Source organism: Ceratotherium simum, chromosome 1 (assembly GCF_057802395.1).
Source record: "Ceratotherium simum simum isolate JZ-2026a chromosome 1, ASM5780239v1, whole genome shotgun sequence".
NCBI lineage: Eukaryota > Metazoa > Chordata > Mammalia > Perissodactyla > Rhinocerotidae > Ceratotherium > Ceratotherium simum.
Genome location: NC_141900.1, coordinates 342,370 through 367,971, shown reverse-complemented (window position 1 = coordinate 367,971; position 25,602 = coordinate 342,370). Strand labels below are relative to the sequence as shown.

General features: G+C 40.6%; 1 protein-coding gene across 1 annotated transcript in view; it reads right to left on the bottom strand.

The window, feature by feature from the left end:
• HECW1 (HECT, C2 and WW domain containing E3 ubiquitin protein ligase 1) overlaps positions 1-25,602 on the bottom strand; it is a 404,461-nt gene that overhangs the window by 161,449 nt on the left and 217,410 nt on the right. Inside the window, exon 4 of the mRNA XM_014793615.2 lies at positions 23,531-23,625. Within this exon, the coding sequence (XP_014649101.2) occupies positions 23,531-23,625 (95 nt within the window). The remainder of the gene's footprint in view (positions 1-23,530; positions 23,626-25,602) is intronic.

Below are 25,602 nucleotides of genomic sequence, written 5' to 3'. Positions count from 1 at the left end.
ACACCAAGACTGAGTTTGAAAGCAAGATTTCCCCTAGAACTTCCAGATGAGAACTCAGCCTGGCCGATACCTTGATTTCAGGTGTTTACCTTGCAATACACTGAGCAGAGAATCCAGCCATCCCGTGCTGGACTTCTGACCTACAGGTCTGGGAGCTAACACATGTTGTTTTAAGCTGCTAACTTGGTGGTAATCTACTATGCAACAATAGGAAACTAATACAACCATCCCTGCTCTATTTCCTTTACGAGCCAGAGCTCATTTTCAACACTTTCTTTTGCCTTGGGAGAAATATCTGCCTAATCTTAGAACCAATAACAGTTGTATTTCTCCTGAGTAACTGTGATCAGTTTTCATCCCCCTGGAAATCATGAACTGAATCATTGTTCCTCTTTTAGCAAGGACCACTCGAACAGATAGAGATCAGCCCCCACCACAACCCCTGTAAGATGTGTGCCCACCATTATCTTGGGCACATTCACCTGATCTTGGAGCCCCATTCTTCACTGACCAAGAGTACATGCTCATGTGTTCTGTAAACAGCCTGAAATCCTTTCTGGAGCAAGCGCGCACGCGCGCGCGCGCACACACACACACACACACACACACACACACACACAGTTTTCCCTTTGTTTCCAGACTTTTAACATACTTTGTAGGGGAAAGAAATTGGAAGCTCATGAATAACAACTGGATCCATTGCTTTAAATTTAAAACACCTGGAAAGGTGTTTGGAGGGTAAAACAAAATATATTATTAACTACATTACTTGGAAATAAAACTGACCTACTTTCTAAAACTGAATTTATTCTGTTTCCCAACGTTCTGATAATGTGTATGTATAATACACATCATACAGCATATAGAATAATTTATGTTATGTATTACATGTATAAGACTTACCTCTCTAGTCTCCTTGAATGATAACCTCCCCTTAAGTAACAATCCTTTTATGACCCCATGTTCCTTCCATAGCTGCAACCATTCTGTGTGCTTATGCACTGCTCAGTCATGCTTTCACTAAAGTCAAACCATGCTAGAACATACTCCGAAAGCCATGGGGACAGAAGTTGGAGGAAGGTGCCACAAAAGTGCATGAGAGGGGGAAGGGCAGTTAGAGAGGTGGGCTGGGGACTGCTGTGTGCGTCACAGGGGGAGGCTCTCCCTGTCATCTCTCCTGAGGCCCTGGGAATGCTGGGGGGGACTTGGCATCTTCCATTCAGGAACTGATCTTTGACAGAGCAACAGACTGCTTCAATACTATGTAGTCAGAGGTATGGCCGAGGTTTGCTCCCGAGGCTGAAGATTCATGAGCTGGGTGTCTCTGGATGAGAAGGAACGAGCCAGGGGAGGAAGGGGAGGAAGGGTGCTGCTGGTGGAGCAGCACAGGCAGGGGGATGTGAACCAGCCTGGTGCTCTGGGAGCCACAGGTGCTGCCACATCCCTGGGCTGGAATGTGCGGTGGCTGTGTGGCTCTGCCAGGGACAGGAAATGGAGGCAGGTTTTGCCACGTTCTGGACATTTTAATTTATTTGTGTTTCATTTTAACTTCTTTTTTATTGTGGTACATGTTTAGGAATTTGAACTTTACCCGGTAGGCAAGAGAGAGCCACTGAAAGTTTGGTTTTGTTCTTTTTTTTTCCCCCCAAAGCCCCAGCAGACAGCTGCATGTCATAGTTGCACATCCTTCCAGTTGCTGTATGTGGGACGCGGCCACAGCACGGCCGGAGAAGCGGTGCGTCGGTGCACGTTGGGATCCGAACCCGGGCCTCCAGCAGCGGAGCGCGTGTACTTAACCGCCAAGCCATGGGGCCGGCCCATGGTTTTGTTCTTTGGTAAATAATGTTTTTATTTAAATGATAAATCTTACTTTAAAAAGTCATACACACTCACTGCAGACGACTGGAGATGCTCTGCATGGGGGAGCACAATGCTTAGATTGTGTGCTGAAGCCTCGCTCGGCCGCAGCCTGGAGGCAGCACTGGGGTTTTCTGTAGGGGCACCAGGCCTCTCCAGACCAAGGGAGGCAGACCCTCTGGGAGCAGGACTGGCATCCATCCTTTTTAGAGCTCCCCAGGTGAGTTTAGGGTGCACCCCAGGCTGAGAACCACGAAGTTAGAAGGCACAAGATGGAGGCAGAGAGAATAATTCGGAGCAGCTGCAATGGTCCATGTGAACGACAGTGAGGGTCCTAAAGGTGTGATGGGATGATGGAGAGGAGAGGGGAGCCTTGTCCCATTCGGTGGTATATGGGTAGAAGCTGGTGACTGACCGGAAGAGGATGTTGAGGAAAAGAGAAGAGTCTCTTTGACTGATCTCTTTCTTTGAATTCTCTTTGAATTTAGAACCTTTTTCTTACAGATTATGAAATTCCTCAAAATCATTGTCTTGCCAGACCTGAGTTTTGTCCTTTACACCCAGCAAGTCCAGCCAAGGACGTAGGAGTGACAAGAGTTAGCTCTTTGCATCTAAGCACGTGAGGCTGGAGAAAAAAACTGCTTTAATTCTACTTTTTAAAAACAGCTATTAAATTAATTCACCACAAAATCTTTGGTAAATTAAATCACAGGCAGTATGTCAGCTGCTGTTCCATCTGGGTCAAACAGTCTGTTTAGTGAAATAAAAGGACTGCCTTTTGCACAAAGCTCTTTGCAGGTACCCACTGCCTCTGACTGAATAGAGGAGAAGCATGGGGGCCCAGGCAGAGACAGATGAGCATGGTTCATCCATGTGAGTGTATGGTGACAATGTGACAATATTTACTCCTCTCTGAATGAAAGATGGTCCTGAAAAGATGCCTATAAAATGATTTTGCTTTCACACAATCCATTTCCCCCTCACTGACTTGCTTTAAAATTTCTAAGATGTATTCTCATGTAGAAATGTATTTAAGTTCTAGGCAAAAACACGTGCTTCTCTCTAGTGCAATGTCTTTTGTCCCATGACATGCCACAGGGATATTCATCTCCTGAGAAACACTGGGAAAAGCCCACTAGGGTCCAAGGATGGGCTTGTTAGCCCCCAGGCACTCTGCCAGCTCAGGGGCCCTCGTCCCCCCCGCAACAGCAGCCTTCCCTCCAGATGCGTCGTGGGGGCTCCTGCTCCCTATAAGTGATGAGGGATCATGGGATGAGTGGGCACCTCCCCTTCTCTCACATATGGTAGCAGAGTTCTTGCTCTCCCATTAAATACTAGTCAGCATCCGAGAACTGCATACCCACCCCCTTCTGCATTTCCAGGGGCTAATGGAAAGCCGAGGCCCACCCTCTAGTTGCCTAAATTGTGATTTTCAAAGACAAAGTCTCTAACTAACAAGAGTCACTTGTGCTCTAGGAGTAATCCATTGTACTTCTGATCTAGTTCTTTTCTTACATATATTTGTTAAAATAAAATCAACAGTTCAGTCACCATTTTGAACTACTCCTCCATCCATCCGTTCATCCACTCATCCATTTATTTCACAGGTACTATTCTAGGGGCAGTGAATTCCTTTAAAGAAATCACCTTGAAGAAAGGAATTAAGCCCTTGCTTACAGATAGTAACTCACTATTTTGGGGACTTTCAAACTTTCCGTATATTGTCCGAATATGCATTTAGCTTCTCTATATTATATTGATACTGAAATCTATGTATTTTGCAACCAGAGAGCTGGAGTAGTTTCACAGAGAGACAGTTATAGAATCAGCTCACGAGACTCAATACGAATTAACTCTTACTGTGTGCTTACCATATGCTGGGCAAGTGCTGAGAACATCGCAGGCATTATCATCTCATCCTCAGACAACCTTTCAACAGTCCTGTGAAATAGGTCCCATTTTTATCACCTATCTATTTCATTGTAGATTCAGAAATTGAGCCTCAAAAAAGTTAAATGACTTGTCCAAGGCCACCAAGTTATGAAGTGGCCTAACCAGGGCTTGGACCAGGCCCATCAGGTACAAATGTTTTTATGGAGCACCTATGTGCCAAGTACTGTTCTAGCCGGTTCCAGGAAAAGCCCTGAAAGGGACAGGCAGGCGCGTTCCTGACCCCGGAGGCCACTTTCATAGGGGTACAAACACAAACAAATTATAACACAAGCACCATGAACAAAAACAAACATGGTAGAGTATGGAGCATGACTGGAGGTGTATGGAGAATATTTTAGATAGGGTGGTTATGGAAGGCTGCTCTGAGGAAGTGGCATTTGAGAAAAATACTAAATGAAAAGAAGGAGTAAATCATTTAACTATCTGGGAGAAACGTTCCAAGCAGAGAAACAGGACGTGCAAAGGCTCTGCGGGCAGATCAGCTTGCTGTATTCAAAGGTCAGAAAGACAGTGAGTGAGGCTAGAATTAAGTGGAGTAGGAGGAAGTGGGGCATCCTAGGCAGGGCATGCCTAGGCAGCGACCATCTAGGACTTGAAAGCTATGGAAAGAACGTTGTATGAAAAAAAGCCAGTTTTGAGCAGAAATGTTATACAATAAGATGGGAAAGGTGGAGAACTGACTATGTAGGAGGGAGATAATAATCTCAGGATCAGAGTTTCTTAGAAGGCAAAATGGGACAGGATCCTGCACACAAATGGAGAGGCTGACCTGAGACAGTGGGAACAGGAGTGGAGGCACAGCATGTGAGCCCACACACGGACAGGCCAACACACTGGGCAGTGGGAAGGCAAAGTTGGTTGTGGTATGTTTGCCTCCATTTTCTTACTGTCAGTTTCTCATTAACTGACAGTGGAGAGGGAGTGGGGTGCTGTAGGTTTGAGGAAAAAGAAGAAAATGTGAAACAGGCTTCTCTAAATGTGGGAAAGGTAGAGTGCTTCTGGGAAGTACTAAAGGGTCCTTGAGATTTGTGGTCATAAGACTAAAGAAAGACACTTCTGCTGCGTAAAAGCAAGTAAAAAGTAGGCAGAATTGGGTTTAACCAGAGCTGGATTTTGCCAGGTGAGAGTGACAAAGGGATAAAGGTGCAAGCGATATATGACAGAATCTTAGCTAAGGAGAGAGGTGAAAACATGGGTGTGATCGTGTGGTTAAGGTCTGTAGACTGGGTGTGGGGAAGCGAGCTGCAAAGGTGGGAGATGATGGTCCAAGAGTGGTGTACTTGGAGCTGAGAATCTGGAAGTGATGCAGTCACTGGTGCTAGGAAGACCTGGAGTAGAACCATGGGAGTTGATGGCTGATGTAAGGCGATGTTAGGAACTGAGAAGCCAGGGTGTGGGATAGATCATCTATTTTATATGAATATGGCAGCTATCAAGAACCAAAACAGAATTATCTTCAAGCCCCATATTCTCCGCAATACATTTCTGTACAATTCAGTACAATTCTGGTCAATAAGAACAGTGGTCACTGATTGCTGTCCACGCTCATGTGGGATTAGACTCGTAGAGGACAGAACTCAGGACCCCTAACCCCACTTCTGGACCCTCACTCTACATGAACAATCCTGATGGCCAGGAGTATAACCCCCATCTCAGTTTTTTGGTATCTCTGTTTACCATTTGGGAAATACAGGGCAATGGGGTATTTTCTTTAACGTTTGGCAACAAATGCTTGCTAAATGAATGAGAAAAGCATTAGTCCAATTTTAAGTTGCACAACCTAAGTAAGAAGAAAAATGATGACAAAGTGGTATTATCTATTTTTTTATTCTATTCTTTCCCTGTATTATTCAAGAAAGGATTTTTAAGAGTGGGAACTAAGTGTATGAATAAGTGTATGAATAGGCAAGAAAATGACGATACAACTGCTGGGGTTGGGTATCCTCTTGGCCTGAAAGGATGCCTTTCCCCGCTTCAAATGCACACAGCTAGTCAGTCAGACAGCAGGGATTTGAGTCCGGTTCTGTTTGACTTCAGTGTACTCTTCATTTCCTACTCCTATTAGTCCAACAAGGATTGTGCATGCATGTGTGCAAAACCACGCCCCGCCCCCCGTAAGCAATAATTATCCCCATGTTCTACATCTGGAATGTAGGTTGTCCATATATTTTCAGTTCAAAGTGTTTCAACAATGCATAACTGGATGAGGGAACAATGCAGAATCTTCCTAAGGCAGGTTATCTGGGAGAGCTCTACCCATAAACCACGTGATTGTTCCATGTTATAAGTAGCTCTTTGAAAAGTTAGACTCTCCTGCTCTTGAATAAACCTCTGCCTTACAGGTTCCCCTCTCTCCTCACCCAACAGTCACTGTGCACACAGCGAAGCAAAAATCACCTCATATTGGCTCTATTGTCCTTAATAAAAGGCAAACTAAAAAGACTTAGAAATTGCTAGAAAGAGTCTAGAAAGAAAAAGAATAATAATTTAAAATAGCTAGACAAAAAAAAAATCTTACGGTAATGTTGACAACTGTAAGCAAGAAAGATTTTCTTTTTTTAATCTGAAAGTGTAACACACATATTGTATACCTGGCCAATAAAATTAATAGGCTCCAGTTAAACTCAAGGAACTCTTTAAAACAACCTGTTAGTGTGTGTGTAAACGCATCTATTTGGATGTATAAATAAACGTACCAATACACGGAAGCATTAATACTCAGGTTCTACTAACCTCCTCTGAAATGCAGTCATCTTTCGGTACTGACAGAGCAGCCATTTTTCATAAAAGATGGTGGCAGTCAAGAATGCGGACAGAGAAATTATCCACAGCCCTGGGGGAGGTATGAGAAAATCCCGAGGATCAGACTTCTGCCTTCATTCCTTGGGCTGCCTGATAATTCTGACTTCCCTGTGGCCTGAGCACAGATAGGGGCCTTTACACTCTGGCAACCTGCCTAAGGACTTGACTAACTTAAGGGCTTCTGCCATCTTTGTTAAAAGTAACATAGGAAAACTCCAAAGAAGAAAAAACAATGTATTTCTGTGCATTAAAATGCAAAGATTTGATTTTGAGTTTTTGGGACTCTTTAATAAAAAACACTGGAGAAGACCCCTGATCTAAAGGGCTGGTACTGGCTCCCCGGTCATCCACAGCACCTTAAATCCAGGGGCCCTTCACGGCCTGGTTCAGGTGGTTGAAGGAGGTGGGACCTAATAATCTACCAGAAGCTGGATTAATTATTGTGAGGGGACAGAGTGAGGTAGCACAGTGAGCAATGAACTCTTGAGTAAGCGCATTTTGAGGGCTTCGCTCCTTGGGTCAGTCTTGTTATGTGTTTTGAAGCGAAGAAACTAAGAGATCAGAGTTAATCCACTTGTTAGTCAACCTGAACTTCACCTTCCTCTCAGGGCAAGAAAGGCCAAAGGACTGATGACAGCATGCTGTAGGTGATACCTGCAGAAGAGTTAATTAAGTTTGAAAACGTGGTTGGAGAAAGAGAGGGTCGGGGAGGAGGCTGGCTGGGCTGTCTTCCTCTCTGGCCTGCACCAAACCACGTGTGGCCAGGGGTTATTCTTCTGCTCGAGGTGGGGAGGAACTGAGCCCTCCCTCCAAGTCCCAGGTGTCTCTGATCTACCAGAAAGCTTTATACACTGCATCCATTCATGGGCTTACAAGTCTGATTTAATTACTTCTGTCAGCTCTGTGAGATCTCTGGGAAGTAAGAGTCTCCTTTCTCTCAAGACTTTTTCCCTGAAGGGAAGTTTTTTCCGGAGTGTGACAGCTGAGTTAAACACTGGAGCTGAAAGTTGCAAATCTGGAATCAGGATTTTTATATTTGAAATTTCTTATCCTTCAATGAAGTGTTAACAGAACAAGTTTTTATGCAAAGGCTATTTAGGATTTAAAATCCAGAATGTTTTTAATTAGACTTTTGCCAACCTGATACCACTTATGGGGCACTTATAATGTAAAAGGCACAGTACCAGATGGCCACGAGAATCAACACAGCCCAGATGCTGGCTGGGACCCTCCCTCACTGGAAACTTGTTGATCTTATTCTGAACGCTGGCTCCAGGGCCAGAGATAATCAAAAACCCTTCATTTCTGCAAGTTCCTGAGGCTCCTTGAGTGGTGGGATTATGGGTGATATTTTTCTTTTTGTTTATATGTATTTCTAAGGAGCATATACTACTTATGCACTTTTTAAATGTTAAAAATGGTGACATCCTATATACTTATTTTGATCCTAATTTTAATTTTATAAACCTCTAGTGTTTCATGGGTAAGTATTGCAATGGATGAGTATATATTTGATTTGTTGGACTGTGTTGGAGATAAGCTTATGTAAATAAAAATAAAATAAAATTTCATATATATATAATTGTGTATATACAAATATGTATATATATACATTTATACATTTATATGACCAGGGAGATGGGACTGGTGCTTTTAGATCAGGAGTCTTCTGAAGTGTTGATACGTTCAAGAGTCCCAGAAAATTAGAGTCAAATCCTTGCATTTCAATGCATAGATAGATAGATAGATAGATAGATATAGCTATATGATAATTCCTGGAGCACAGAGACTATGAGCAGACAGGTGAAGTGGACTTCTTCAAGTCAGCCCAAGGAGACAGTGGATCTCTGTTATGGACTAAACTGTGTCCCTCCCAAATTCATATGTGGAAGCCCTAACCCCCAATGTATCTGGAGATAGGGCCTTTAAAGAGGTAAGTAAGGTTAAGTAAGGTCTCTAGGGTGGGGCCCTAATCCAACAGTACTGGTGTCCTTATGAGAAGAAACAGAGAGACATCAGGACATGAGTACACAGACAAAAGGCCATTTGAGGACACAGTGAGAAGACGGCCATCTGCAAGCCAAGGAGAGAAGCCTCAGGAGAAACCAAAACTACAGACACCTTGAGCTTGGACTTCCAACCTCCAGAACTATGAGAAAATAAATGTCTGCTGTTTGAGTCCTCCAGTCTGTGGTATTTTGTTATGGCAGCCCTAGCCCACTGATACAGTCACCATGGTTAGTCCTCCTCACTGCTCAGGAACCCTTTATAAACCAATCATGAAGTATTAACAAAACTTACCAACATAACAAGACACATTTCAATGGATTCAATCTAATAAGCTACATCTTCAACATCAACAGATCACATCTACATGTGCAATCACTGCATTTTGGTTTAAACAAGTATTTCTGACCATGCGAAATCTTGATATTTAAAGAGTTTCGTTTTATTTTTAAGAATGGCTTATTGATTATTAAGGTTAAATATTTTTTGTTTAACCCATTCATGCAATAAATCATACAATATATATTTGAATAATAAAATAATAATGCACCTTGCAATTATTTTGCCTTATCTCTTTATAACTAACTAGCTTCCTTATTCATCACCAGTCCCTTCCATCCACAATTTCCTTAAACCTGAAATTTTATCTGTGATGTATGGGCAATTTCTGTATTCTTCCATACTTGAGAATGTCTGTCTTCCATTGCCCTTACACATCTTTGACAACTGGTACAGTAGACAACAAAATGTTTCCTTTCAAGAGTCATCTTGCCAAGTTTAAGACTAGGGAGAGGACATTCAAAGTTTCTCGGCTTTTGTTTTTTTCTAGGTATCCTGATATTTTTCTCCTGCTTGTTTATAAGATTTGTCAATTTGAAAATTCTTCCAGAATTTCCAGAGGCTTGCTGCGTGTTGGATTATTATTTTTCTTCTTTATATGTTTACTGAATTTTCTACCATGAACATATACATTTTATTATATAAATTCCAGATATTTTAAATATGATTAGGACTTTCAATTTTAACTCTGAAGTGTATTATTTTAAGATCAGAAAATGTTTTCATATTTTATTTCATTGGTTATTACTTTTCTCTATATATTTTCTTTTTTGGAAATTCCAATTATCCATAAATTTGATCTCTAGGGCTTTTTTATTCTCTCTCTCTTTTCATCTCCTATTTCCACTGGGCTTGGCATGAATTCTCTTAGTTTGTTTTCTAATTCAGTAATTCTTTTGCCTGTGGTCTCTAAGTCACGCATCTATAACAGTGAGTCAAAAGGTGGCCCCCATTATCTCCTCACTGTCCTTCCTTAACACTCATCACTCTCTTACGAAGTTTCAAAGATACAATGTTCTTTTGAATCATGTTGAGAACAAAAGTGAAATTTTCTAGAATTTCCTTCTGTTTATTGCATTGAATTTATCTTAGAAGGAGCCAAACTCTATGAGTTTTCTTAATGTTTCTCTTCATTTGAACCACAGAATACTTGTTACAGATAATGAGTAACAATAACATCCTTCAATGCAAAGAAAGCAATAACAAACAATTTTCCTGCCCAAAATACCAATGGAGTCCTCCCTAAAAATATCTATACCAAACAACCCAAGAATCCATCGATGGATGATGACTGGAAAAACAAATGTGGTATATGGCATACAATGGAATATTGCTTAGCCTCTAAAAAGAAGAAAATTCTGACACATGCTACAACATGAATGAACTTTGAAGACAATATACTAAGTGAAATAAGCCAATCACAAAAGGACAGATACTGAATGATTCCACTTATATGAGACGCCTAGAGTAGTCTATTCAGAGACAGTAGGTTGATGGTGGTTGCCAGGGACTTGGGGGAAGAGGGGAGGGGAGTTGTTTAATAGGTACAGAGTTTCAGTTTGGGATGATGAAAAAGTTCTGGAGATGGATGATGGTGATGGTTGCACAACAATGTGAAAATAAGTAATGATATTGAACTGTACACGTAAAAATAGTTAAAATCGTAAATTTCCTTATGTATATTTTACCGTAATGAAAAAATTTTTTTTAATTTTAAATGAAGTATACCAGCTGTTCGCTGCAAAAAGGGACATTTTACTCAAATTTGTATTGTTATATACAGGCAAAGTAGAATTACCAAGCTTCAGGAAAAAAAAATACCAACACCAAACTGCATCCATAGCATAAACATTGCTTACCCCCTGGGGTGTGGTGACTGTGGGGGTCCCCAGTGCCTCCACCCTGCTTTACTCCTAGATCTTCCCACTCCAAGTCTGGAGCACACCCATGACACTGTAACCATCAGAAATTCCTCTCAATATCTGGCCTGAGCATTCTCTTCACCTCTGGTTTTAGTTATTGATTATGGCTTTCAGTATCAATTAGTTTTTTGCCTTTCTTCCGTTTATTATTCCCATAGGAATGGAGGCGGGGGTGGTTGGGTAGACTAAAGTGGGCACTTGACATCTGACCCCTGCTGTGGAAAAAGGGGACCCTGGCAGTTGGTTTTAGTGCTCTTATGTCAACCTCTGCCAGAAGACATTCTTTCCCTTTGCATCATAGGTTAAATTGTGGCACTATAAGTTTTGAAGTATTTAGAATCAGCCAGACCAGTCCTGGGGAGGAAATGGGAAGGGAGGAAAGGGAATTTTTTTTTTCTTGATGCAATCAGCTTTTTTGTTTAAAAAAAAAAAAATTATCGATTTTAAAATAGTGAAACTGAGAAGAAAACACAAAATGCCACAATCCCACTATTTTGATAACTCCTGTTGATTTTTTAAAGTTAGAAATCCATTGTTAGATTCCATTGTTAGAAAATATAAACAGGCAAAAAAAGGTTCAGAATAATAAGTGAAAGCCTGCTCGTGAAGACACTCACCCCACCCTCACAAAATCCTCAAAGGTAGCCATTGTTACTCATTTCTTGTTATCCTTTCCTGAAAATAATTTTATACTTATCTTTCTAACTATTAATAAAAATTTTACATAAGTCGGGTAATATTAAAAGCACTGTTGTATACCTTGCTTTTTCACTTGATAAAACATATTGATGAACTTTCCCCATAATCACAATTGGATCCCCTCATTCTTCTACCCTTGGGATGTATCATCCAGTCTCCCAAATGTAGACAATTTGGTTTCCCTGTTGTTTCTATTCCTACAAGGCAGCAATGAATATTCTTGTACATATATGTCAAAGATCTTTTGCAAATATGCCCAAGAAAAATTTTGATAAATTTTATATATATTGCCAAATTGCCTCAAGAAAAATGGACCCAATAGCATACACATGCTTCTCCCACACCTCGTCATCCCTGGGTACCATCAAACTTTTTAATTTTTGCTTTCTGATTGAAGCATCCTTTTTGTAATTGACGTAATTTTTTAAAGCACTTTTAAGTTCACAGGAAAATAGAGAAGAAAGTACAGAGTTGCCATATACCCTCTGCTCCTACACATGCATAACCTTCTCCATTATCAACATCCCCCACCACAGCGGTACATTTGTTACAATTTATGAACCTACATTGACACATCATTATCACCCAAAGTCCCTGCTTTACCTTAGGGCTCACTCCTGGTGTTGTCCATTTTATGGATTTGAACAAATGTATAATAACATGTATGTAGCTGCCATTATAGTATCATATGGAATAGTTTCACTGCCCTCAAAACCCTCTGTGCCCCTCCTGTTCAGCCCTTCCTCCCCTCAACCACTGGCAACCACTCATCTTTTACTCTCTCTATGGTTTTGCCTTTTCCAGAATGTTATACAGTTGGAATCATAACGTATGCAATATTTTCAGATTGGATTCTTTCACTTAGTAATATGCATTTAAGATTCCTCCATGTTTTTTCATAGCTTGATAGCTCATGATAATATTCTACAACCTAGATGTACCATCGTTTATTTATCTACTCTTTAATGAAGGACATCTTGGTTGCTTCCAAGTTTTGGCAATTATGAATAAAGCTGCTATAAACATCTGTGTGCAGGTTTTTGTATGGACTTAAGTTTTCAGTCCATTTGGGTAAACACTAAGGAGTGTGATCACTGGATCACACGAAAGAGTATGCTTAGTTTTGTAAGAAACTGCTGAACTGTTTTCTAGAGTGACTGCACCATTTTGCATTCCCACTGGCAGTGAATGAGAGTTCCTGTTGCTCCGCATCCTCACCAGCATTTGGTGTTGTCAGTGTTCCAGATTTTAGCCATTCCAATAGGTGTGTAGTGGTATCTCACTGTTGTTTTAATTTGCATTTTCCTGATGACATATGATGGGGGGCATCTTTTCACGTGCTTATTTGCCATCTGTATATCTTCTTTAGCCAGGTGTCTGTTCAGATCTTTTGCCCATTTTTAAATTGAGTTTTAAGACTTCTTTGGATATTTTGGATAACAGTCCTTTATCAGATATGTCTATTGTAAATATTTTCTCCCAGTGTGGCTTGTCTTCTCCTTCTCTTGATGGAGCATCTTTTCCTGTGTGGCCAAAGTATTATTTTGGCCTAAAAACTGACTTTAGATTCTTTGCCTGTTTCTCAAACAGTCTGATTATGTTTTCTTTAACAATATGAATGAGTTTTACGTAAATTAACGAAGTCAGCCTTTTGCCAAGTCAGACTTTTTTTCATCAGTGTCCTGTCTCCTTTTTAGGGATATTTTTTTTTCCATGCAGAGATTTTTTTATGTACGTAATGCAATTTATCGGTACTTTTTCTTTACGGCTTTGGGTTTTGTGTTCTGCTTAGAAAGAACTATTCTTCTCTAGGATTATAAATTATTCATCCATGCTTTTTCACTAGAATTTTTATTTTTCTTTAAATTGAAATCTTCTATCCATCTGTAATTTGTACATAAGAAATCAGGAATGATAAGTGGGTTTGTAGTACATATATTTTTTCAATAATTTGCTTAGCTGCCATAATACCATTTACAGTAAAATCTCTCTTTCCCATACTGGTTTGAAATATCACCATAATTGTTGACTAAAGTTCCTAACATACTGGGGTCTATTTCCTGACTCTCTACTTTTCTATTGTTCTACTAGTCTATTTCTTCTCCAACTATTTTAATTATTATAGCTTCATAGCTAGTCTATTTTAATATTTTAATTTTAATTATTTTAGTTTTTATTTTAATTATTATAGCTTCCTGGCAAGCTAGTCTTCCTTTATTATTCTCATTTCCCAAAAACATTCTGGCTTTTCTCACATGTTGGTTCTGATAAACCTAGAGTTACTCTGCTGTCAAAAGCATTCTACTTGTATTTTAATTACAGTTGTGTTGAATTTATAAATTAATTTAGGGAGAATTTATATAAATACTGAGTTTCTTTCTGAAATAGGGACACAGTTTATCTTTGAATATATTAAAATCTTCTATATCTTTCAATAGTTTTAAAGTTTTCACTATATTGGTCCTGCACATTTTTTTCCAGCTTTATTGAGATACAATTGACATATAACTTTGTGTGACTTCAGCTTTTTTAGATTCTACATATAAGTGAGATCATACAGTATTTGTCTTATTGACTTATTTCAGCGAGCATAATGCCCTCAACGTCCATCTATGTTGTCCCAAATGGCAGGATTTCCTTCTTTCTCATGGCTGAATAATATTACATTTTGTGTGTGTGTGTGTGTGTATACATACTATATCTTTATCCATTCATCCATTGATGGACACTTAGGTTATTTCTATATCTTGGCTATTGTGAATAATGCTGCAACGAACAGGGGAGTGCAGATATCTTTTCAAGATCCTGGTCCTTGAAGATATTTGTTTTTTTGGCTAATATTAAAATTGAAGCCTTCTTTCCCATTTTGTTTTCTAATTGATTTTTCTTTGCTTATAGTAGAGTTATTGATTCCTACACATTAGAAATAATTTATAATTTCTAATACTTTCAATAAATTATTTTGGATAATATAATCAGGTTATCTACGTGATGATGGCTAAGGAAAATAATTTTTGAAGCTTTTTTTCTTTCCTTTTGCTCTAGAAAGTTTAAATCCTATCAGATTTATCTATACCTCAATCATTTGAAAGACTTCACCTATGAATTCATCCATTTTGCTTTGTTTTAGGGAAAACAAACATTTTTTGATTTCTCTACTCTGTGGCAGCTCCTTGCCTCTAATCCTTGAGAAGTTAACATTTGTATCCTGCTGCAGAGAAAGAATAAAAAACCTTCCATTTAAGAGGCCTTCATTTAATTTTCATGCCCTCCTGTATCTGGTTGATTGGATATATTTATGTCAAGATTCATCTCTTTTCTAGGTCTGGATCTCTTACCTAGGTATTTACTACCTGTTTCCTTTCACTAAGAACATTCCTGGCTTTATACAGAATTACTAAAGACTGGGGTGTTTACTCCAACAAAGGCAAAGGTAGACTTTTAACAGTACAAAGCCTGAGAAATTAGGTCTCCATATCAGCAAAGAGTGACATTGGTGTTTCCTGTAACAGTGGCCCATAAGCTTTCTGGGACCATGAACCCTGTGAATCTGATGAATGCCTTGGATCCACTCCCCAGGAACATGCACAAACACAACCACATAACCTCAGGGCTTCACAGATATCCCAAAACCCATTTAAGAATGTGGCTTTTAAAAGTATAGAGAGGATTTCCACTTTCTATTAGTGATTTGCCTCTGATTTTTTTCTAATGTGGTTTCTATATAAAATCAAACTTCAAGGGAAGGCTTAGAACTAACCACTGGTGATCACAGAATGTGATTTGGTGTTTTGCTTCCTATACCCTAGAAAGGAAGGATGTAAACCACCCCTATACTAAGGTAGCTGAAACAAGGCTGGTGGGAAACCTTATCAGGAAACAACACCTCCAGACTGAAGACCCCCAAATGCCACTTTAGAGTGAGCTCTAAACCTCTTCTCCTAAAACTGAACAAATTTCTTAATGTTGGGCCAGGATGGAATCCAAACTTCTGGGGTCCCTTGAGGTGTGATCGTGGGCAGGGCCTGGGTAAGTTCTCTAAGAAATGATGCCAGATGTGGCTTTGACTTCCCTTCCTCTTTTCTCTCTTCTAGAAGAACAAGTACACCTGATGTGTTAACCAAAATACAAATGTCTAAATGTCTCCCTACTTTAGTCTAATCAAAACATCAAAGTACTCTTGCTGAAGAGGCACATGTGAGTAACACGTCCTTACGCTCTGGGTTAAATTAGCATAGAAAAAATAAAGGGCTTGATGGGAATCCTAGATATGGTGTGCACATGACTTGGTTCTACTCCATCGAGAAAGCTGCTTCATGTTCCGGGCCTGCCCATCCTTGGTCCTCTCAAAGTGCCCAACGTGTCCACTCCCACAGCACTTAGAACAGTCCTTTGTTACCGCCTGTTTTCTCGTCTGTCTCCCCACTGCTCCCTTATTCCCACCCCAGGCAGGTGGCTTCATGAGGATGGGGATTTATCTTGCTCAGTTTTATGTGCCTAGTGGTTAGCAGAGAGGCGCTCACTCATAAATATTTCCTGAATAAATAAATGAATTATTGAAGCCACAGGCTCTACATAGGCTTCACAAGCTTTACAAAGATGTAAAATTAACTATGTTCTGAGGAAACTTCCAAGGTTGGGGGATCAGAGTACTGCATGTCTTGGTGGGGGGGAGGTGGGTGCTAAGTAGGTGGGAGTGGGTTCTGGGGAAAGAGGATTAGAGGCAAGAGGCTCTAAGTGCCATAAAACAATTTGCTAGATTAGGAGTGAGACAAAATGTGGCTGTGGGTTCTCAGCTAGAAGAAATGACTTGTTATGTGAATATCTAGCCATCAAATTCTCTCGATCCCCCTTAGAAACTCCTTTCCCATTCCACCCTTGACTTTGTGGAACGGAGACAGAATTTAAAGTCACAATAGTCAGGAGATCTTGTAAAATACTCTCTTACAAAATAATTCTAAAGCTCATTAGTAAATGTCTGAGCAACACTGATCCTTAGCATGTAAATCAATCATGTGTGCAATTTTAGCTCAAGAACTCAATTTACATTTATTACATTTTATCTGTAGCATTTGATTCATAGTTTTTTTACAAATCAAAATGTTTTCTTAAATTCTCCCCTAAGGAAGGCTAACAGAAATATATATGAAGGAAAGAAATGAAAAATTAGAATACTGTACTGTATAATTACTTCAGACTTTTGCTTTCCTAGGGTAACTGGGATTATTTCATTTAGAAACTGATTTTCAGAATTTTAGGGACTTAGAGACTTTTGTCTCATTATAGGACTGTGGATGAAGTTCCTTTTTAGTGTCTGGTTTGCTAAGTACTGAGGACATACTGCAAAACTAAACTATGAACATGTTAATGAGGCAAGAAGCAAAACAGAATTAGTTCACAATAAGGCTCCTGTGGGGGGCCGGCCCCGTGGCATAGCCGTTAAGTGCACGCGCTCCACTACTGGCGGCCCGGGGTTCGGATCCCAGGTGCGCACCGACGCACTGCTTGTCCGGCCATGCTGAGGCGGCGTCCCACATACAGCAACTAGAAGGATGTGCAACTATGACATACAACTATCTACAGGGGCTTTGGGGAGAAAAAGGGAAAAAAAAGGAGGAGGATTGGCAATAGACGTTAGCTCAGAGCCAGTCTTCCTCAGCAAAAAGAGGAGGATTAGCATGGATGTTAGCTCAGGGCTGATCTTCCTCACAGGGAAAAAAAAAAAAAAAAAAGGCTCCCATGGCTATTATAAAATCCGAGTCATAAAATAAACCTGGTCATCTTCCTGAAACATCATGGGGCCAGGTTTCTAGAATCAGCACAGGAATGAGGGCAGATTTAAAAATATGATTGCAGGGCATGAATCTGGTGAGATCATAACAGGCTCAATTCTGACTAAATCCTTCAAAGGCCCTGTTTTCTTACGATTTAAGGAAAATGGCTCTGAACTTTCCCCAAGTCCCTCTTTAATTGTGTAGAAGCAATTCTTTACATAGCACAACTCATTAAAAAACTAAAATTATGAGAAAATAGGCCCTTGGGAAACGCTGCTATCCCAAGGTTTGTTCAAGGCCGCCTCTGACTGGGGGCCTGTGAACCCCAGTGCCCAGTCTCTTGAGCCTCTCAGTGCTGGGGCCCCATCTCACTAGAGCAGTACAGGCCACCCCAGTTAAAAAGAGAAGATACACTTTCTACTCTTCCATTAATTTTCTGGATACTCCTTGATTCATTTTGGGGTGAAGATGAGACTCCATGTGGACACACAGGATGAGAGGGTGCTTTCATAAACTGGGAGACCTTCACCCCAAAAGTGATGATACACTACAATCGATGCTTATCAAGAGTGGCTTCAATCAGCAACTGGTCTTGCCACTTAATCTCTGCCAAACACATGGGCACAAGATCATTTATTATGAAACCAAGGTGCTTTCCAAATTCATTGGCTTGTGCCTAACAATTCTAGATAGCTGGTCATATCAGTCAGTTACCTGTGAATTAATTTTGCAACTAATTGGTTGGAATATTTTCCAGGAGGTTTCATAACTTTAAAGTAGCCATTCCACGGTTGTGACAAGAGATTTTCACATATTGAGATATATGGGGTACCTTCTGGTTCCAAACTGATTCGGCTTGAACTAAAGAAGCCTGACTTACGGCCTATCAAACATACATCTGCTTTAACCACTAAAGTAAAGAATGCACTCTTTTAAGATAAGAATGCCTATTTCTTCTCCTACGCCCTATTGGTAACACCCTATTGGTAATGCAGGGTCCCTTTCCAGACGTCAGGGTCATGTTGAAAACCATGCTTCTCTGGAATGCTCTCTTCCTTTCTGGAAAAGGCCATCTGGGTTATAATCCTCACATTGGCCCAAGTAAAATTCACCTTATCTCTCTTATCTATAGGATGGTTATTGGTTATTTTGTGTCGACAGTTGCTTTATTATGACTTAAAATATTTTTTGAAAAGATCTGCTTTTAAAATTCCCAAGACAAATATTACTATAGCCAAGCTTAACAATTCAGAGCTGAGGGGATACTGATCACCTGTTTGTCCAGTGCAGTAGACCCAGACTATTTGTGGAGGAAAATCTTGACCTGATCTCACCTTAAAGTATGAATTTAGGCTATATTCCTAGGGAAATGTCCTATTGAGTTGCTATTTTTTTTTTTTTTAGGAGAATGTCAACTCTATCTCTGCTTAGGGGTCTGACAAAGCAAATGAATTTGTGAACATGAACTTACGAAAAGATATTTCAAGTTTTGGCAAAGAACTTTACTTTGAACTTTATGCTGTTCAATTATTATCAAAAGCTTGGCTACAGAGACACTGCATTAAAGTGCTGGAAGAAGGAGCAGAACCTGATACCTTCACTTCCAATTTCTCATTGAAAAAGCTAGAAGCACAGGATATGTAAATAGATAGATAGATAGATAGATAGACACAATAGTAATGTGAAGTGAGGATAAGAACAATCCAGAATAATAAAATCCTTGAAGGAATTTCCACAAATTTTAATGTTGATGAAGACAGAGAAAGAAATACATTCTTGGACTACACATTGTCTGGCCCCTAATCAGGGGGACCCCTCAACACTAGGCCCCAAAGAAAGTAGGAACGTAACATCCTCTGCCTGCCCCTCACTCTGGTGGCCCTTCCCCAGCTCCTTGGGCCCTGCCTCCTGAGCCTGCCAGAGTTATTCCTCCAACAGCTACCTATTTTCTGTAGCCAGAGGCTACAGTCCCCAGGCCTCAGACTGCTGGGGATGAGGGAAACACGTGGTGGCCACTGTGCTGTGAAGGGAACCCTCCTCAGGGAAAGTCTTGGAAACTAGCGTGGGGAGTGGTGTGCTCAGGACTGTGAACACATACCGAGAACAGTTACAGATGTGTCTGAATCTCCCGCACTGGAGGAAAACCCAGCAGGCAGAGGGAGTGCTCTTACCCTGTCAGAAGACGCCCACCATACCAGAAGATGCCTGCTCAGTCCCACAAAGAGGGACAGGCGGATGTAAAAACCTACTGTCGAGGCATAGGCCTGCAGGGAGAGGCCTGAAAGTTCACAGTGGATAGTGTGGTGAGCTAAGGACAATTTACCTTCCCTGTCATTAGGCAAATTGTAGGTATGCATAGATTTATGTCCTTTGATGTATAAATGGGGAGAGAAAAAAACTATCATGGGGCTTATTAAGAGAGACTGCAATGCACACAGGGAAGGTAGCATGGGCAAAAATACTAAGAGAAAGACCTTACTTTTGAAAATGATTTTCTATAGAAAATAGAAGAACAATATAGAACATATGCTTAGTGCTCCCAGTAAGATACAAACAAAGCACAGGGCAATACATGGAGAAAATGAAATAAGTCAGATGTTCTTTAGACCTAACACAATGTAAGCTTCCTTCCCCACCAGGCCTGGCAAAGTCCTATTCACACTGCCTGCCTCAGCCTATAGACCATCCCCTCTGAAAGCCTTCCCAGCGCTGAGGTCCCTCCTCCTGCTCCTTACATACCAGCACAATGGGTCATCACACTCCAGTACCAGACATTTCAGATGTATTATCACTTAGAGTAACTGTGAATTCTCAATGACAGAGCTTCTATTTCATAAATATCCATAACCCTTACCCACCATAGTTTCTGATATACAGTTAGGACTAATAAATAAATGAGAGCCCTGGAAAGAGAAGGACAGATGACCACCTCTTTTCATAACAGGGGCCTCAATAGACATCAGTAGGACAAAGACAAAGGATAAGGGGATGAAGAAATGAGAAAAAGAACTAACACACACTGAGAACCCACCATGCGCAAAGCATTAGTGCTGATTATACTCAAGGAGCATCTGACATCCCCCTCCTTTTCAAAGAATTACGGTTTTTGTATATTGTCACAAATTAACTCAGTGACTTTTGGGACATGACATAATGGCCACAGACAACCATGTCTTCATAAGAGATTGGGGCAGCACCAGCAATCCTTGATTTAAAAACAGATACTCAAAGTTTATTAACAAATTAATTTTGGAAACTGGAATAGCACTTCCCCTTAGAAACAGTGTGCTTAAGTCCCCAGACCAACTGAAAAGGCTTATTTAACCCAGAAGGTTGCTAGATTATACTAGTAACTGAACTTAGTTGCAAAAAGTATAAGCTGGGTTTGATTCAGCTCCATTGCTATGCAGCCAAATGGTCACTTAACCAAAATGATACTTCTCGCCTCTGACAGATGTGCTGTGAATCAACTAGAACAATGCAAGTGAAGTTCCTTTGAAAAGTGCACCATGGTATAGAGCCATAAGGGCCACTAACAGTTTAACAACAGTCATGTGCTGCATGACAACTTTTCCGTCCACGATGGACCGCATGGATGACGGTGGTCCCATAAGATTAGCACCACATAGCCTAGGTGTGTAAGTAGGCTGTGCCATCAAGGTTTGTGTGAGTGCGATGTTCGCACAACGACGAAATCCACCAATGACCCATTTCTCATAACGTGTCCCCATCGTTAAGCGACACATGACTGTATGGTAAAACCCAGCTGCACATTAAAATACTGTCCTGCAGGAAAATGTGTGCTCCCTTCTGCCACAGGTCTCCAAGTGTTCCTCTCCCACGAGGCAGCAGGAGGATTACTCTCTGCCTCTGGTGTCACATGGGCTTCATGATCGGGCTCTCACACATGTCGGGATTAAGAAGAGAAACAAAAGTTGTCTGTGGAACATATATTAAAGCACCAACCCAAGTGTCTACTGATTTACACGAGAAAGTCATTATGAAGATGATAACCAGGACAACACAACATGTCAAAGTATTTTAAGATGTCTGCGTTTTAGGTACAAGCACACATGGAGTAATAAAGGGGCGGTCAGGCTGACACAGAATCAGTGTAATCTCCTGAACCTTCCTGTCAAATTACATGATTGAATCACTTCATATGGTGTTTCCTCTTCTCAGACATAAGCCCTTGTTTCTGGTGTCGGCAGCCCGAGGGAAACATAAGTTTGTTGACAGTTTACCCTGCTTCAGAGGGCTTGTCTACAGTGCAGTTCTAGGCAGTTTTATGGGTAGCTGGCATCTTGCTTTCTTTTAGGCTTACATCGTGTACCTCTGTGATGATGTATGTTGCATTTTGCATTGTTCTGAGAAGCAGGTTACATCTGGAGTCCCCAGTAGGCTAAGTTCAGAGAAGCCAAATGCTCCAGAGAGCTTTCTCCAAAAAGAGCTTACCTGAAGAGAAGAATTCACCTCTTCCAGGGCAGGCCACACTCACAATATCAGTCCTGAGCAGAAGAAAGTGAGGAACTCTTCTCTTCCGTTCCAGCTTGAGCCAACAGCCCAGTCCCATCACTGGACAAGGCCCATCCTTGCTGAGGGATCGAGGCGTCTGGCAAGAAACCGGCTCATCACATGACTTGCTGTGCTGTGGCGGAGCCAGCCACGCCTGCATCTGGAAGGCTTTTCCTGAATCAGCTCCACTCCCCTTCCAGCCTCCTTCCTCCTCTGTTATGTGTTCAACACCTTCCTGCTTTGTCCACTGGTTCAATTCAGCCTCAACTCCAGCTTCGCTGCCTCTATTTAGCTGACACTCCTGCCTTAATAATTGGCAACACGTCAGGACCTCTTTGGCTCTTCCAGGTACCTCTTTTGAGGATGGCCCATACAAATGGGCCTGGAAGAGGGGGATACTTCCCCAGACTCCCACACATACATTCCTGTCCCACCCAGTAAAATGACAGACATCATCTTCCAATCTGCCTGGCCAGTGTAGAGAAAAATGGTGCAGCCAGTCAAAAGTGCAGATGGTCTCTCCCTCTCTTCTCCCTGCCTCTCGCTGTGTCCCCTCACGGTAAGCCCTGTCCCCCTACCACCCTGGGCCAGTGTCCAGTTCTGCCCCACCTCTCAGGATGGAGGCAGACTCGCCTCCGGCCCTGAAGCCTGCTGAGCTGACTGCTATCACCAAGGACTCAACTGCCCATCTTGAGCACACTGAAGAACTGATCATGAAACAGCAAAATGGTACCTTTAGAACCAAAGTACTTTCCGAATCATTCATATTTCCTTTCAAGTACTTTCTCTCTCTCTCTTTTTCAATATAGAAAAAATATGTTTTTTACTTACACTAGCATGACAGAGTCCTTGCTATTTTTGTTCGGCCTCTCCCAGTCAGTAATTTTTAATTTATGAGAAAAGGAAAAGGAACACCATTTGTAAGTAGATTTCAGCTAGACTAACCAGGTGGACTGAGAACTAAGGTAAGAAGCACCACAAAGATAAAAAACTAGACTGTAATTGAGGAAAAGATGGCACCTGTGACCATAGCACCAAGCAAAGCCACAAAGCAGGGAACAAAGGATGTGATTTCAATCCCCGATCTGTAACTAGAAAACTGTGTGACCTTAAGGACATGACTTAAGCTCTTTGGGTACAGTTTCCACATTTATATAAAGAAAAAAAGGAGCAGAGATTTTAGTCTGCTCTAGGCCTATCAGTTTATAATTCTATGACTAAAATCAGTCTAAGACTGTAAACTCTATTCTAGAAATTTATTTATAAGCCTAAAAAGAAATGAAAACATATGAAAATATGAATATTTAAAACCAAGGAATCAAAAAAAATGTGTACCAATGAAAGACTTACTATTCACTGCTATTAAGCATAAGTCTATTAGAAATATCTGGCTATCTATTGAAGCTTAACATTGCTCTAATAAAAAGCGGTATGCATTTAATAAATTTGCCTTCGGATCTTATTCCTTTTTAGTATTGTGAGATGTGTTTCTGTCTGTCTATCTGCCTATTCATAATGTATCAATATATCTCCATATGTGTGTACACACACACACACACACACACACACACACACACATATACACTAAAACATAAGAACAAAACGGGAAAGTAAAGGAGCACCAGAGTTAGGTCTGACCAAAGGGGAAGAAACGGGACTCACAGGAGCCGCTGAGTTCTTGACCGTGACACTGGGGGTGGTAGCTCGCAGGGCTCCACTCACTCCGTGGTAGTATTTGAAGCAGATCTTCGTTTCAGCTGAAAGACAAAAATAAAATGGGACTGAGAAGTAGGATATAAGCCAGGAAGAGGCAGCCATGGCCAGAGACGACATCCCAGGAACTGCAACCTAATTCCTCCCCTGAGCCAGGCAGGCCACCCTGACAATGCTGGTGCAGCGTGTGGCCTCGTGGACAAGTCTGACTTCTTTCTAAAAATGTGTCAAGATTTCTTTTGGCCTTAGCATTTTTGTACCCAAGTTAAATCCATTCTTGAGACTTCTCAGCATCCATCCCATCCCATTAGAGGTTATTGCTTGTAGACCCTTAGTTCTAAGATTTTAGGTGGTTTGATGCCTACTACAAGTTCGTTTTTTCTGTAATTTAATTTATTGTGATTAGTATCTTGGAAATTTGGAGGAAGACTTTGAGAAGTTATTGAAATACATGGATGGGAGGCATATTTTCTAAACTCTGGTACATATCAATGATAACCTCTCTGCATGACAATTTGTTTTTCTTCAAAGTTCTATAGATGTAAGCAGAAAAGATATGGCCTTGGGGGATGACACTGCCTGGGTTTGAATTTCAGCTCCATGATTGACAATCTGTGAGACACTGAGCAAGTCACTTAACCTCCCTTCCCCCATGTTCCTTGTAAAACAGAACTAACGATAATAACCTACCTCATAAGATGCTGGATAAGCAAATAAAAGTTCTCAGAGTTCAACTAGGTGCTCAGTAAATGTTAGGGATGATGATGGTGACTAGAGGAAAATGCTGTGACTCCATTACTTTCTGGCATTTCATTCTGTAGAGGACAAAATCTGTGGCCAGCCTGAGTTTAGTTCATTTAAAGGTGACCAGCTTTTCCCAATTTACTGTTTATAGGATATTTTTCTTTAAATTTGAAAAATTTACCATGCTATTTCCTAGTTCCTTATATTAATTTCATTTGGAACAACACGAGGAATCTCCAATTTGAGATCCTGTTTCTCAAATCTGGGAATTTGTCTGCAGTTATATATATATATATATTTTTTGGTGAGGAAGATTGGCCCTGACCTAACATCTGTGCCCATCCTCCTCTATTTTGTATGTGGGATGCCGCCACAGCATGGCTTGATGAGCGGTGTGTAGGTCCGTGCCTGGGATCTGAACCTGTGAACCCCAGGCCACCAAAGTGGAGCACGTGAACTTCACCACCACATGACTGGGCCAGCCCCTGCAATTGTAATATTTTAAAAAATAATGTCTACAATTTTCTTAGCATGCATTTTAAATATGCTCATTATGGAAAATATGGACAATGAAAAACAGCATAAATAAAATAAAAATCTTCTATGAGCGTTTTTTGCATACTTGAGAGTATAAACTTTATACAATCATGCATTTATTTTGAAACAAACATTATCAAATAAGCATGTTCAAATATTATTTAAAACTTTGTAGATAACATTCCTTGTTCTATGGAATCACTGAATCAATTTGTAATTTGTAAATATTCCCTTATTTTTGGAAATTTGGGCTTTTCCTTAAAAATGAATGACTTTTTGAAAATTATTTCTAAGTTCAAGTTTGCTCCCTAGGATAATGGAGCAAAAAATTGCTAGTTACCTACCCAACACCCATTCTCCCTTTCCTTTTTAATGACAGAATCTCAATTTTATTTTGGATGGTAATGTCCAGCTAAAGTACTCATTTTGTAGCCTCCTTTGCAGATAACATTTATGTTGTTTGCCATTGCTATTTTGAGGTTTCTGTTATTTGTAGCTAAATCTAAACCTAACTGATATCAAAAGGTTCCTTGACATAGAAAATATGAACATTGCAATATTCCTTCTTAGAAGACATGAATATTTTAAGGATTCTCCCTTCCTGTGGCCAACTTGCTTTCCAACAGGCACTTCATACTACTACCAGAAAACGTAACCCTGACCATCTTATAGAACACTTGCTAACATTAAACAGTGATTAAAAATAAGTTTAAAATAGTATGACATTATTATTTTTATTC